Consider the following 16,411-nt stretch of genomic DNA (forward strand, 5'->3'; position numbering starts at 1 on the left):
CTTCCCCGTGAGGGGGAGTATCACCCCACGGTGGCCCATTTTGCAGGCTTATTCCGGGATTTGGAGCAGACCCTTATTGATTACCTTGGGCGGCACTTGCCCCGATCGCGACCCCAAAGGCCACCACCCAAATTGGTTTCAGGTTCCAAAGACTAACCCCTAGATCCACTCCACTGATTGGGGTATCTGTGGTGTTGCCACCCAGGGGGGCGTCTTCACTGTTGCCTTCTAGCCCCTTCTGTTGCAGGTCCTTTCTTCTCCCCCATTCCCTTAAGAGCCTCTGCTCGCCGGGATTGAGCCGTTGTCTGGACACGCCCCACTAGTAATGAGTGGGGGCCTCTCACCTTGATCCGAGTTATCCTTACTTCCTTGTTTGTGTTCCAGGTGGAAGGTCTGTCCACAATAATGCCCGTGGGTGAGGTTGGCTACTTGCACCCCCCGGTTAGGGGCTGCTTGCCAGATACCTGTTGCCCCAGTGCTGGGTCGCCCCCGCCCCTCTCGCTTGTTGCTAGTCCCCGAGTGAGCAGGCCCAGAGGGGAAGTCGCAACAACCCTCGTACCCTCTTGCTACGGGAGGGTACATGGTTGGGTCCCTCTATATGTGGTCCTGAGGGGTAGGGCACCACCTACCCTCCCTCCCTCCCTCTGGGTTCCCTTGTGATTGATCAGGTGGCCGCCCCTCCATGCCTTTCCCTCCCCTGGGTGCTCTGCGGGCTGTCTGTGACTGGCGAGCCCTGGGGAGAAGCTGTACGCCGGTTGCCGTGTCCCTCTATCTGTTCCAAATGGAGGGCGTCCTCCCGTACTCTGGGCCTACTCACATCCCTCTTGTGTCTCAGGACGCTTCCGGGCCCAGCGGCGGGCGTGAGGCCTTTCGCGAGGGATGGTCCTCCGATTCACCGGGGGCCCGATCCTCGTCACTGTTCCGCCCTTTGGTTTACATTTTGTCCCCAGGATGGGGGACTCTGCAGGCCAGCGTCCCGATCCCGCTATGTGCCTGCCTCCACTCCCCCTGCAGCACTTCCACTCGCAGGATATTTGATGCGGGTCTGCAGAGCATTAGCTCCTCACCGGGCTTCCCAAGACCACCATCAGTAGGAAGCTCCCCCGGGCCTTCCTGCGCTCCCCCGACCTCGCGGTCTGGTGGCCTCCATGGGTGACCTTTTGTGTGTCTCCATAGTGTATGGTTGAAGTTATCGTTTCCTACAACTTTTGGGCTTAGGCTGGGTTGCCCCTATGGGCTCCATATGGGCTCCACTGTTAATTTCTATTCCATGTACTTGGGTGAACTACAGTTCCCAAGTTGTAAAGAGGTATTTTCATCCCCCTTTACATTTTATATAGTGAACCAGCAGACCCCACCGTATGTGAATTTATGGGGCGATACAATGTATCCCCTTTCTTAGTTACCTGGTTAAATTTTGTTACAACTGCAAGTTTTATATGAATGGCCGGTGGCAGTGGTATTAACTTTTCTGACTTTTAGTCCATTACTCACAGGCTGTTAATTCAGCCTCGATAATGCAGAGGGGCCACAATTTTTCTAAAATGGTGGCCTCCTTTTTTCACAATTTGTGTGCTTGCTGTTTCTGTGGTCTTCCCCTGCAATTCTAGGCAGGAACAACCTCAGTGGCCATTTTGTCTTCAACAGGAATCCTGTGGATTCCCCCCCCAGGCTCCAGAGTGTCTGGAAAGGCAGGAAGCGTGTCCAAAACTCTTTAGCCCTTTGTCTTCCACCTTGCGTGAAAGGGAACAACTCCCAGTGGGGGGCTGGGAGTTGTTCCCTTTCAGAGTCCTGATTGGGCAGCCAGACTGCCCATTGCTGCAAAATGCGGGGAGAGCATGCAGAAGTTGTGCTGTAGTTCCTGATAAACACTGCAAACCTGGAAGCTGCTGACAAGTCGACCACTGGAACCAAATCAAAAGAGGAAAATGAAGAAAATGCAGCGGAGACGTTTTCCAGCGACCAGAGAGCCTGCTGTGAAACCAGAGCCTGAGATTATCCTTCCTTCCAAGCGACCTGGGGACTCCGAAAAGGACAACCCCGACCCAAAGCCTGGTGAGATCCAGTACACTCAAGAAGGCCTGCATTTTGAGCCATACCACGTAGGGCTGTGACCCTGTGGGGCTGCAATACCCCAACACTCAGACCTCAAGCCATTGTGTGGTGCAAGGTCTTCAGCATTCCGAATCTAGCTGAAACTTTGGTGGCATTCTGCTGAAACTTCAGACACACAATCTTAGTCCAAAAAGTCCCCTCACCAGAGTGCTGAATCTTCCAGTTAACAGGAATCCGACCAGCAATATTCAGTATTACCAGGAAATGCATTAAGAATGTTTATGTCATTGTTTGCAGTGAAAAGTACTGCTAAAAACGGGACAAACAAGTTCTGAGCCGTAACCGGTCTAAAGAAAGAGAAAGGAGATCGCTCTGCAACTTTCTATTCATAGTAGTATGTGGAAAAAAAGCCTGAAACCTGTAAGGAAAATAAATGTTAGAGTAAGAAAGCAAGTTTCATTTAAGAACCTATATAGGATATTACATGTTAGCAACATGGATGACCAATGATGTGTAATGAGCTTCATTAAGAGAGTTCTCGCATACAAAGGGTATTTAAAACAAAGCTGCATTACCTGAAGAATTTGAATGGCACAGTTCGGAAAGAAGACATACCTGGATCTGCCGCAGTGAAGGGGACACCATCAGATGTGTAAAATGTTGGCTCATTCTACAATAAAAATAATTCAAATGAAAAGAATACTTTATCATCTAGATTATACATACATGTGTCCTTGTTAGAAGATGACACTGGTTTTACAAATGCAACATTATCAGATACCAAAATGTCAACTGAGCCAAGAGAAATAAAACATATGCACAATACTCTAATAGAACCACTCAAGTTATACAAAATTAGAAAAACCATAATCTACCCACTTTCAATGCTACAAAAATGTTGCTTTAGTAAATGGTTCTTTCCCTCTTACGCTATTGTTGCTCTCTTTATGTTGAACTTCCTACATATGCGCTTATGCTCTTTTTTTCTCCATGCTCCATCTTGCATTCTGTCATTAGAACTTTTTCGTCTTTCTATATCTGCTCATATTACTTCTTACCTGTCTCGTTCACGTCGACTACCAATTCCGTATCGATTAGAATATCAGTTTCTTTGTCTTGTCTTTAAATATAGACATGCCTTAGCTCCTCATAATTGTTCCCTTGTATCATATCAACCACATCACAATCTCCTTTCTGCTTCACTCTTTTATCTGACTGTCCCTCACCCTCCACGTGCTTCTTCACGTTTTATATAATTGCAACTTCTAGGGGTCTAAATTTTAGAATGCACTTCCACTTAACATCCGTCCTTGTCTATCAATTGAAGAAACGTTTAAAATCTCATCTTCATTCTGCTTTTCCAGACTTGTGTAACTTTCCTGAGCTGTAGTGTTTTTTTTATGATCACTTATTCATTTCCTGAGCTGTAGTGTTTCTTTTATGATCTCTTATTCATGTTTGATTATCATGTAAAGCACTTTGGATAAAAAACAATAATACCATGAGTACCTCCAGAATTATTCCTAGATACCAGTTAACTTCAAAGGTGCTTTAATGCCACAAACTTTGACAACATTTAGGCATTGCCAAAACCTGTTCTAAGGCGACTTAAGACTTCCATCTCCCTTCAGGTAGATAACTGAAAAAATGACTGTTCAGGCACCCGACCTACTTACCCAAGAGGAAAGAGCTCTTGAAGCTATAGGTTCCTTATATTTACAAAGTAGATTAAATGCATTGCTCTTGTACTGTACTATTTACAGTTTCTCTTGTTTTCATGATATGAACTGCTTTGCTGTGTTTGTGTATAGTGTGGGTAATCTCACTTTAAGATTATTCACTGTGTATATGTATATTTGATTAGAAGTGTGGTTTACGAATGTATGTTTTTCTTGGATTTGAATTGGTATATTTTTGTACTTTTGAGTGGACTAAATTTGGATTGTTTTATGTGTGATAAACAGTACTTCAACACCCCTCCTTATCTCTTGAATTCTGCCTTACCTAAATTACTGTGGCAATTTCACTAGATTACATGCCAAATACTGTGTTCACCAACTAGCATGGCCACTTGCACCCTCCCATGGGGTGGTTCTGAAAATTCATCTTAACAATTGTTGGCAGTGGTGGGATAAGGTGTTTAACACTCAGTGAAGCCTCACTGGAGAGGTCAACTTATTTTATACACAGAACTTTAATCAGTAAACTGAGAAAATATATTCAACAAAAATCTACAGATATGGAAATGACATTGATGAGTCCTTGAATCAGGAACAAAGTGGATAATTTTCAGTTTTCCAAAAACGGGGTTCTCAGAAAGGATGGAGTACCTCTGGTACAAAAGGTGAGTTTGTCTAGAAACTCAAGGAGCACCAGGGCTCCAGGAATGTGAGCCTTCCTCATTAACAGAGACGTCATTTCACCAAAATGCCAGGGGTAGCAGAAGTGACACATGACCTTTGATGACATCACAGGAAGTGATGTCATTTGACCCCTCCCCCACCTCAAAGTGACATCACAAGAAGCGATGGAACACGACCTCTCACCCCTTGACAAAGAAGGAAGGGACATCACATATTGTTCCTAAGTACACTATGAGAAATATGGTTTCGATATCACTATAATGTTATATACATTTCATAGAAGAATGGATCACCATATGTATCATTAATATCAGTGTGTATAGGACAATATTACCAAATTACTGTGAATGCAAGCAGACGTTCAAGGCCGAATGATAGGGTATGTTAATATATAGCACTTACGGTTAAGCGCTTATACATACAATATCACCCAACCTGTGTTGGTTCTCATTTATCGACCTCTGAAGGGTGAAAGGCTGAGTTGAGGTGTTTACGAACTGACTGAATCAGTGGCTCACCAACCTGAAGCGTGGCTGAAATAAACCTTAATGAGTCTGACAATTATTGGATAGAATTCCAGAAAGACAAATTATGTGTTATTCCTATTCTTTCTTATTTAGTGTCACTGCTCAAAGTGATACACTTGTGGAACCCCCCCACTTTTTTAAGCGGCATGAACAACAAAGTTAGCCACTCCAAAAATAAAGAGCCATATGACACTGGCCACAGCCCAGGAACTTATATTTAAAAAAAATAAAAAAGTAAAAAAATAAAAAAAGGTTTTACATTATACGTCCCTGCTCACTGATGGAGAAGATGATTTTGCATCAGTGGTTTGTGGAAGAGTCCCTGCTGTTTCTCTCCCAGAGGGGCTCACTCCTCCAGCCCCTTTCATTACTTTCCCTGAATTTGATACTCCCAATATTAGAAAAAAGAGAAGCTGAGGAATAAGGCACTGATGCTTAGGCTTAAGTTTGTTCTAAATGAGGCAGACGGATGGAGAAGGATAAGCAGAGGGAAGCTAAAGAAAGATCTGTGGAAAAGCTCTGAATGGAAAACAATTTGGCTAAACTGATTTTAGGCCAGCCACACCAGCAACGGCACAGACTTTCACATCTCAGGTTCCCGAAGGATCTACAGACAGTGTTATGATTATAGTAAAGGCATCATAGAATGGATGACAGTTATTTCAGTTTTCTTGTAAGGTGCAAGAAGTGATTGATTGCTTTGTTAATTAATAGACTTCCCCAGAGTGGATGTAGTTCAATTTAAGAGTCGAGTGCTGATAATAGTAAACCGAAGGCAGCTCTACTCTAGTTTGGGCGGATACCTTCCTAGTAACTGAAGCTCAAGAACATGTGTGGGTGGGTTGATGACAATGAGGTAACTACTTTTGAAGTCATGATCACATAGGTCATGCTAGAAAATACTTTTTTCTTATATCCCTAATTTGAGGCAGCATTTGGCTGACTACGATGAAGTAGAACCCAAGGTATTAGTAGTAGCTGCTGACCTTTGGATAGCCCATAAGGTGTCCCCTAAGGACAAAAGGGATCAACAGTGGTAGATTCCCCCTTGGCAAACTCAGGAACCTTCCAGCGCTCCTCTGAGGCCTACTAGGCTAGCTGATTCCCACATTTTGCTGGACTTCTAGATTGTTGGTCTGTTGCCCTGATTGAGTTGGAACCTTTTCCCACTCATTCTTTTACCCAATTTTTTGGAATACTTTGTATTTCTTTTTGTAACTCTTTCTTGGAGAAATACTCCACGTTTCATGGCATCTATCAATGACTTCTGCTACACACAGCACTCTCTGAGCAGTGTGGCTGGCAGCCCCTTCGGCTTCCCTTTTTATTTTCTGCTCTTTTCCTTGCGAGAACTAATGTTCCCAAGGGCACTGGGATATTTAGTATCCTTCCTAACTTTTATACTGTGAGATCAGCACACCCCAACATTTGTGGCGTGCTGAAGGGCTACACAGTATCCCCTTTCTCACTGCTCCTGTACTTTTTAGGTTACACTGACAGGATAAACTGAATGGCTGGTGGCAGTGGTGTTATCCAATCTACTTTTGTGCAATTTTTACATCCCACCTGTACTCTCAGCCGCTGAAGTGCACAGAAGAGTCCCCACTGACCCAAAATGCTGACTATTATGTTTGCACCATTTCTTGTGAAGGAGGTCCTGCTTTGACCTTTGTCTTCGGCAGGAATCCGTTGTGAAGCCTGCCAAGGCTCCGGTGTGTGTCTGCAAGGACAGGAAACAGAGGAGGACTCGAACCTCTGCTGTTCTTTGTCTTCTGTGTGCCTGCCAGGAAACCATTCCAACTGGGGGCTGGCTGTCCTTTAAGAACAGCCACCACCCAGAGTGTGAATGGTGCCTTGGTGCTGAATGGCTGCGTTCCTGCGTAAAAAGGCATCGATCCCGAGGCTGAAGACAAGCTGACCGCTGGAACAGAAGAATTGGTGAAGAAGAAGGAGAGATGTCCGCAGCCCCTTCCAGATGACCGTAGATGCCCTGCTGTGCAATTGCTGCTGCTCAACCCCTTCTTCCAAGCGTCAGGAGAACGAAGAGGACTCTCTCCTTTAGAATGGTGGACCAATTAGTCTTGAGACGACCTGCACTTCGAGCCATCCCACGACAAGCTGTGACCTTCATGGGCTGCAAACTGCCAATACCGTGGGACCTGTGGCCGCTGTGCAGTGCATTGTCTTCCAAAGATCAAATCCTCCCGAAACTTTGGTGGACTCCTTCTGGACGTCTAGCGGCAAGATTCCACTCCTTGAAATCCCCTCACCAGAGTGCAGGACTGAGAAAGTGAGACAAATCGACCGGGCAGTAATTGTTCTTCACTGGTGCTTCACAAAAGGTGCAAAAAATCACAGAACCGAGAGGAATACGTTGCTGAGAGCCTCTCCACTCGACTGCTGCTGCGAGATCCATACCTGTGCCCCACCTTTCGTCTGCCTGACCAAGAATCCGGTGACCGGGTATGCTGCTGCATGGTGCGAGACTCTTGGTAGAACTTACATAGAGTTGAATTGCTGCTCCTGGGTTGCTGGAGTGCCGATTTTTGTGTTTTGGAGTTTGCCCATATAAATTTGCTCAGGCCCAACGCCTATGCGCCTACAGGGAGACTTCTCCTAAGTCCCTGACCCTTTTTCCAACAGAGACTGTTACTTACTTGGTACAGAGGACTTCCTCTGGAACTGTCTATAGCTGTGCCTTACATGTTTTGCCCTCCAAACTGACTCAGACAATCATAACTAGTTAGGGATGTGCGTTTATTTGTTTCATTTACTTTGGCCTGAAACAGATATTCTGAAAAGTTATGGCAAAAGTTTGCTTACAGTTGAATTGTATTATGCCATTCTGAAAGCAATACCAAAGTGATTTATTTACAGTGAATAATGCATTGGTTTTCGTAAAAGCTACTTATTGTGTGTTATAGTACTTAACATTTATCTTTACCTTAGTGTATATATAAAATAAACCATTATTTGTATATAACTTTAGAGTGTCAGTGTTTCTTTGGGCCTATGTGTATACTCTAAGTTCGTTGTACCACCTACAGCCCTGTTCTTCCTCCCAAGTTAAGTCTGGCTGTTCAGCCATTGCTACCAACATACTTGCGTGGTTCAGGTCTATACTAAGCGTTGGAGCCCTGTGTCCCAAGTGAGGGTCTTCTAAAGTCTTACCTAAGGTGTACTTTTGTAAAACTCCCTAACATGGTCCCAAATCCACAAATTGATGCATGTGAGTCTGGTGTACATGCATGTGTAAGCCCCAGTGGTCCCTGCATGGGCTATTGGTGTGCATGAGTGGTGCAGTTCCTTGCTATTGGAAGGCTGAGATTGACCACTCACCTGAATTTGGGTAAGAAGAGGAGTTCTACAACCATTCCAGCAGGGCAGTAACCAAGGAGACTAAACACAGGGAGTTTTGTGAACCTCCCTTGCTTTCTGCCCAGCTGGAGCCAGAGGCGGGTTTCACCAGTGAATCCCGCCAAAGACAAAATGAACAAAGGGACCAAACCTTGTTTGGCACACAGAGTAAATCTTAAGGAGGACCTTTCCACAAAGAAATGGCGAAAAAAAAAGACTGGGCCATTTTGACAAAATGGGGACCCCTGGGTGCCTTACTGCAGCTACGAACGCAGCCCGCGGTAAAAACTCCCAATAGTAGTTAAAGGTAAACCACTGCCAGCCATTAATTGTACAAAGGGTAACATAAAAATGTTACATGAGAAACTAGACAAAGGGGATATTCATTAACCCCTCCAGCACCATATTGTAAGATAGTGTGTGCTGGGTCTAGAAAGTTACAGTGTTAGTAAAGTCAATTTCACTTTACTGCTCTTGGAAACAGTAGTTTATCCAAGAGAAAGTATTTAAACCTTTGGGAAATCTGAAATACTTCCCTGTGCCACTGCACTGAAGGTGCAGTGTGTCACAATGTAAAAAGATGCCGCCTATGGAGTTTGTCAGACTCCACAACCAAAAGAAACACAGAGTTTAAAATCACATGAAAATACATGAGAGTGGGGAAAAAGGTCCACTCTCCAGGTAAGAAATTAAAAAGTCCTAGAGTCCAGCAAAAGTGCTGGGGGTCTCTAAGGTAGAGAGGAATTAGCACATTTCTGAGAATGCTCCTCAACAGGAACAAATTCATTTTCAGTGTGTGTATCTGCCCTGTCAGGGAGAGGGTCTAGGGTATCCCAGCTATATAAGTGTTGGAAAATGTTCTTTATTTTCAGTGGGTAGTTTAGGTCCCTGAGGTTATCTAGTGAAATATTTATATTTATGCCTTGATATTTGATGTGGTGAGTTTGCAATGAGAATGGAGCCACCCCTCACCCCCAGGGGTCCCGCGGGATATCTTGTCGCAGTGGCATGACCTTGGACTTACTCCAATTGATTTTATATCCGGCCAATCTCTAGCAGTAACGCTCAAATGTGTGGGAGAAGTGGGACCATTGCCTATGTATAGCAGAATGTCGTCTGCTTAGAGGGACACGCAGTGCTCCTCCCCGCCCTGTAGTATGCCTGCCCAGCCGGCATCCGCTCCGAGTTTGATTGCTATCTGCTCTATGGAGAGGGCGTAGAGCGGGGTGACAGTGGGAGTCTTGACGTGTGCCTGATTGCAAGTCGAATGCGGGAGAGGCAATGAAATTAGTGACCACCGAGGTCGTCGGGCCCGTATATAGCAGTTTAATCAGTTGGACAAGGTGAGGGGGAAAGCCATATCGGGGTAGGACCCGAAATATAAATTTGCACTGCAACTTGTCGACACCTTTTCAGGGTCTACTGCCAATAATCTATCTTCTGGGTCTCTATCCCTGCGTTCAGGTGCAGCAGTTGTCTGTTGTCGCTCGAGTGTCTGTTGCAGATAAATCCTGTTTGGTCTTTATGAATTATGAATGGGAGACTATTTTCAATGCGTCGAGCCAGGCACTTTGCCAATATTTTGGCGTCTGCATTTAAAAGAGAGATGGGCCAAGAGAGTTCCGTGTCCCTCTCACCCAGGCTTTAAAGGCGTCCCAGCACGCATCGGCTGAGTAGTCTTGCACCAGGTTGAGATCCCAGAACCCCGCAGCATCTGCTGCAAGTTGCTCTATGAGGTCTGGGTATTAAAGCATCCGCCGGTTTAGTCGCCATGGGGATAGTCTGCGTATTGTGTCTTTGAGGGTAATCCGCAGTAGAACCGGGGCGTGATCTGAAAGTGTGGTCGGGAGGATTGTGCATTCTGTGACCAGGTGGAGTGTGTTGGCCGGTGTTAGCCAGTAGTCCAGGCGGGAATAGCTATCGTGTGGGTGTGAATAGAATGTGAAGTCTATGCTATGTCCATGTGTACTTATCCAGATGTCGATTAAGCATAGGTCAGACATTAGTGATTGGAGGGCCGTCCGCTTCTTTAGAGTGGTGAGGCCCCTTGTGGCTATTATGCCTTGGCAGTCAAGTAGGGGGGTCAAGGGCTATGTTGAGGTCACCCCCTATTAGCATAATATTGCCCATGTAATGTGCGCATGCCGTGAATGTACGAGTGAAGAAGGATGGGGTGTCTGTGGTGGGGGAATACACGTTGAGTAGCGTGATGGGGTGTTGGTGCAGTAGGCCCTGGGCAAGTATACATCTGCCCTTGTTGTCTGCGCATACATGTTTAACCTGGAATGGGGTCCGTTTGTTGATGAGTATGGATACTCCCCTTTTTCCATGGCGCAGCGAATGGACTGCTGTTCCTACCCATCCCCGCAGCAGTTTCCCCGACTCGGTTTCCCCTATATGGGTTTCCTGGAGAAATATTATGTCTCCTTGGAGGTCCTGCATATTGTTGAGCATTCTTCTACGTTTAATAGGGTGACTCAAACCCTGGATATCGAGTCACCAGGGTGATAAGGGCCATTTTATGAGTATATGGACTAGCTTATCACAGTATTCGGTATTAACATGCTGATAGGTACTTGTGTGGGGGCTAGCAACCAGGGAGCACTGCCTTTGTCTAATTTGGAGGGCTTTCAACTCATCTAGGCTTCAACATGAGCACCTAGTAACCCTTAAACAAGTAACACTGCAAAGTTGGGTCGGCCTAACCATTCGCCTGTACCAAGCAAGTGGCATGAGTGCCCAAGTGGGAGGTTTAGGGAAGCCAGTGTTCGGGGTGGCCCCCTTCCCCTCCTGCATCACCTGACTCTGGGTGCTTTTCATAGCCAAGTGTTCGTATCAAGGCGCCTGCCTGCCTCTGTTGGCCAGGAGCTGCTGTTACTGAGTCATGTCCTCATTCGGTCGAAGAAATAGCCCAAATGCCATAACTAACGGCTGGGGGCGGTGGAGGGACATGCCCCTCAGTAAAAGGTCTGTGCCCAACTAATGTGCAAAATGAGGCCCTTGCCAAACAAAAAGGAGTGAAATTAGGCATCAAAACCTGGAGATGCCTTAAAATGTTCATTGCCTCACAGAAGGGAAAGACACATGGCATAATTAGCCAAAGTATGAGAAAGCTGAAATAATATCCTCCAGAACTACAGTCAAAAGAACCCTAAATGGGATGGCAGCATTGTGAGCTATAGTTACTGTGAAGCAGAGTGCATTTTGGCAGAAAGATTAAAAAGGAAATGTGTAAATCTGTGTTTCCCTTTATATTAAATCAAAACCAGATAGGATGCCTCACAGAACCAGTACTCCATCTAAATTATTTTAAAGAAAGAGAAGGACCCCGATTCTTATTGGAAATCTCAGAACAAGAACTCAGTGTAGGCTATTCATCTATCCACATTATTTATCATCAAATTCTTTATTCAATAGATACTTATTTTCTTTAAAAACAAACATACAAGCATATCATAAATATAAATATTGTTCTACACATTTAAAAGAAGCATGGATCCAGGGAGTTTGAACAATTCTGCCCCTAGATGGGGCATGGAGGGATGTCTGCTATTGGAGAATGAAACGCGACACAATGGTTTGGCCTTCTGTTATATGCAATTAGTCCCTCAGCCTTTCGGACGTCTGTCGCTTTTGTGCCACTTTCTGCTTAACTGCTGGCTTTCTTAGCTGGAGGAGGGGCGGAGGTCCGGTCGCTGGGCTTCCGAAGATGGCTTTTCTTGGTCGGTGGTGACCAGGTCGCGCTGCTGGAGAAAGCGCCATGCTGTTTCCAGGTCATCGAAGGTGTGCCATTGTTTGTCTAACTGGATGCATCACGTTGCTGGGAATTTCAAATGGTGTCTGTAGTCCGAGGCCTTAAGCTCTTCGAAGATCGGATTGAAGCCCTTGGGTCGCCTGGAGACTTCCAATGAGTAGTAGTTGTAGATTCGTATGTCTGCTGCTTCCACTCAGATGGGGCATGCCGCTCTGTAGGCTTTTAGAATAACCATTTTATGTTGAAACTTAAGGAGACACATGGTTATGATCCTCGGGCGTTCATTGGGTAGTGATTACGGTATCAGCGCCCGGTGGACCCTCTCTATTGTGAGTTCCCATGCATTTTCGATCCCCAGATTGTCGCGCAGGAAGTCGTAGATGTATGTCTCACGGTTCGGCCCCTCAACCCGAAGGTTATTACGGCGGGAGTGATTTTCTTGATCGTTGATTCCCCCCCCCCCCAAGGCGCTGCACCTCCCTGATGGCCCCAAGTCTGTTGCCATCTGGTTATTTTCGATAGCGCTAATTCACTGCTCATTGTCCGTGATTCTCTCCGCCCGGTTAAGCTTAATGTCCAGCCCAGTGTTTGTCACTTGAGTCCGCAGTCCTATTATCTGCATTTCTGCCAGTATGGTCTGGAGCTGCGATTGGACGTCCATCTCTGTCTTGTTCCTGTTGGACCTCCGTGGAAGGCTGAGTGCGACGAGTCTAGATGGTTCTTACGGCTTTGGGGCCTGACTCCTTGGTGCATGCCGTTCCGGTCTATTATTCCTAGTCCCTTTCGAGGTACCCTGCCGGGTGGGAGGGAGGGGGCGCCTTACATTCAGGCTCTGTTTGTTTTATTAGAACGGACCTGGCTTCTGCGACCAGGCGCAGGTTCCCCCCCCTGATCTGTTGAGCTGTTACAGCGCTTGCTGCCACCAAGGTTGCCTCCTCTGACCAAAGTCTGTGGTGCTGTGTGCAGGAGGCTACAGCTTTAAAGTTCTGGGGGCTCGTTGGGGCCTGAATGCACCTGCTGGTCTGCTGTGCCATGGGTCCGTCGCTTGTGCCTTCTGTCAGTCACTTTGTCCCTGTGCGCTGCTCATTTGGTAGCGCCCCCCCGGGTTTTGTGAGGGTAGGATTGTCCGTGAGAGGGCTTGTCGGGGCTGCCCAGCGTGAATGCGGCACATATCTGTGTGCTGGGGCCCCCTTTGCGCTGTATGGTTGCAGTCTTTAGCCTGGCCTGTTCCCCAGCTTATGGTGCCATCTGTTTTAGTTGCTGCAAATGTATGAGCGCGCAGCGGTAGGCTCAGGCTGATGCACCTGTGGGTGCGTACTTTCCCTAGTGCGGCAAGCTTGTCCTCCGCCCTCCAAGCGTAGGGGGTTAGTCCTTGCCTGGGGTTGCGGATCCTCGCCGTGGGCCAGGGCAATGTGGGATACTTCCTTACTATTGTACCGACCTGCTGCTGTGTTGCCACGTGGGGGTATAGTTGTGCCCTGCTCTCAGGGCCCCTGATGTTAGTCTGGATTAGCTTCCCGCCGAGGGCATAACCTTGCCATGCTGATTTTACAGAGCTTGACCAGTGTTGGGGAGAATTCTCATAAATGTGGTAATTCCCTTCACCTTAGAGATCCCCAGCAACTTTGCTGGATTTTGAGGACTTGATTTTACCTGGAGAGAGTGTGAGCCTTTTTTTCCACTCTCTCATGTATTCTGAATGTGTTTTACTCTTGCGTTCTTTCATTATGGAGATTTAGACAACTCAATAGGCATCTTTCATTTGTGTGTCAGCACCCTCAGTGCAGTGACACAGGGAAGCCTTTTAGGCTGTCCCAAGGTTTAAATACCTTCTCTGGGATAAACCACTGTTTCCCAGAGGAAGTAAAGGTAAAATGACTTTACTAGTCTTGTCAAATTCCTAGACCCAGCACACCCTATCTTACAATAGAGAGCTGGAGGGGTTACTTAGTATACCCTATGTCTAGAAACTCATGTAGCAGTCAAATGCTACCCTTTCCTCTCAAAATGGCTGGTGTTTGTTTGTTTTATTCACTTTTTATGCGCACCAGACCTGTGGGTAGCAGGGCGCAACAATAAGAAGATACAAGGCAGTGGTTTTACAACAAACTATCATGATAATTCTCAACCGCGAACACCAGTAGCGTTAAATCGTGGGAGCCATGTTTTTCAAGATGGTGTCTGAGCCCCCTTTGTTTAAACAGGTCCCGGTCGTCTTTTTTTGCCATTTCTTTTTGGAAAGGTCCTTCTAGAGTTTGTCTCTGCACGCCAAACCAGGTTTGGTCCCTTTGTTCCTACGCCTTTGGCACCTGAGTGTCTGGGATGGGCAGGAAGTGAGGGAGATGCCCGAAACTCCCTGTGCTTAGTCTCCTAGGAGACCCAAATGTACTCTGGCGTGATTGGCTGGCTGACTGTCCGGCAAGGACAACCACCCTGCTGGGTGAGTGGCAGCTAGGCTTGAATGAATGGGAGGAAACTGGATAAAAGGTGAGTCTCTTGGCTTGGAAGGCAGAGTCGACCACTGGAATGAAAGAACCGAACACTAGCTGGAAGAGGACGGCTGCTGCAACTCCTGGACTGTTGGTTTGCTCGGTGAAGCCCTGCTGCAGGTCCAAATCACCAAGTTTATCTCGACAGAGAAGCCCTACAAGTACGACTTGTCCCTTTGAGTTGGTGGGACCAATCAACTCGTAAGCCACCTGGATACCATTCTCGGAGCTGGTTGTATTTTCCTCAGAGTGCTGCAGGAAACCGAATAACCAGGGAGAGGGACACCAGTTTGTGTGCTTGACTACAGCTACCGTAATTGAAGATTTGCCATCTGCCAGCTTTTTGACCAGTCCCAGTGCAGGAGTCCCCCGACGTCCTCTCTCTTGTCCCCACGACTGAGGATCAGGAACAGAGAGATCTGCAGGAACTGCCAGGAACAGACGTCTTCAGCTGCATCTTTTTCTTCATTGTAAGGTCCTGGGAAAACCTGACCGAGAGAATTTACCCCTCACTGCGAAGGTGCTTGAAACTTTGGCAACTTGCAGGCATAGTCAGCTTGTGACCCGACATATGAATCTTTCTTTTACAAACTACTTCTGAGAACTTTGGCAAAGACTTTTCCGTTTAACTACCAGAACTGCCTATCCTATACAAAACTTTTGCCCATTGACATTGGCCTAACCTATTGCACTGAATTGACTCCTCTGGTGAACTCAAACTATTTGCACTGTCTAAGAATAACTAAGCTTCTTTTTATTAACCTATGCCTTTTTGCTCCTACTTCAAATACTCTGGATGCCATTTTGATCCTCCTTCAAAGTAGTTTAAATGCCTTGGAAACTGACAGTGTGAAGTACTGAAGTATATTTTGTGCGATATAGATTGCCTCCTTCTAGTGAATGTTTTATAACGGACTGTGAAATAAATTAATAAGTGTTTTACCAAGAAACCTTGAGTATAAGTCTATTTTGATGAGATAAGCCTGGCTGCTCCGCAAGGTTACCAAAACTGTGTAGTACAGATTTATACCAAAGGTTGGTTTTGCTTACACATGTAGTCCTAGTTGTGTGTAGTGGTCCCAAAGGGTACTGCATACAAACTTTGCCTAACAACCATGCCACTCCACTCCACTCCACTCCAGGGCGATGTGCGTGGCAGAGCATGCTCTTTTTGCGAGTTTGGGGCTGACGGCGGGGTACTTGTGTGCCTTGCCGGTTCGTGTTATATGAGTTGCAGCCCTTCTCCTTTAACTGAGTCGCTGCTGCGGCTGTCCCTGGGGTGCATGTGTGCCGGGTGCGCTACGGCTCTTGGGGACCTCCGTACCTGTGCCAGAGGTTGATTTCATTTGGGGGGTGGGGAGTAGTCTATTAGGAGACTGGATAGAGCTTGTTTGTTCGAGTGGTCCCGCGCCTACCAAGCATTGATGGGTGCTGTTGCCCCCCCGCCCAGTCGGTTATCTGGTCTCCCCCTTCGATTCCCCTCTTATTTGAGAGCCGCCATCGTGGCCACCTGCATCGGCCCCGTCTGGGCGTTCACGGTGGCAGGGTGGGTCTCTGTTGAGGCGTGCTGATCTCCAGGCAGCGGTACCCGTCCTTGGTGCGTCACCGTGCCCCCTGCCGGGTTTACAGGCTACAGGTTGGCGTTGCTTGGTGCCCCGACCCGACGGGGTCGAGGATGGGGGCAACTGCCTCAATGCGTAGCGTCTGCTGTCGGTGCCACTACCGCGGATCGCTATCTGCAGATGGGCTGTTGTTCCCACACCGCCTCTCAGCGTGCTTTCTGCGTTTGTGGCTAGGGGTCCTGTGTCCACCCCCCCTATCTGTGTGAGCGGGCTCCGATGTCTGTCCCTCACTCTAGACTAGGGT

At 47.0% G+C, this 16,411-nt stretch overlaps 1 protein-coding gene across 1 annotated transcript in view; it reads right to left on the reverse strand.

Moving 5' to 3' along the window:
- The window catches only part of PAIP1 (poly(A) binding protein interacting protein 1), an 816,787-nt gene that overhangs the window by 73,952 nt on the left and 726,424 nt on the right, over positions 1–16,411 (reverse strand). Inside the window, exon 9 of the mRNA XM_069627237.1 lies at positions 2,671–2,725. Within this exon, the coding sequence (XP_069483338.1) occupies positions 2,671–2,725 (55 nt within the window). The remainder of the gene's footprint in view (positions 1–2,670; positions 2,726–16,411) is intronic.

This window comes from Ambystoma mexicanum, chromosome 6p (genome assembly GCF_040938575.1).
Source record: "Ambystoma mexicanum isolate Mex_15411 chromosome 6p, UKY_AmexF1_1, whole genome shotgun sequence".
Lineage (NCBI taxonomy): Eukaryota > Metazoa > Chordata > Amphibia > Caudata > Ambystomatidae > Ambystoma > Ambystoma mexicanum.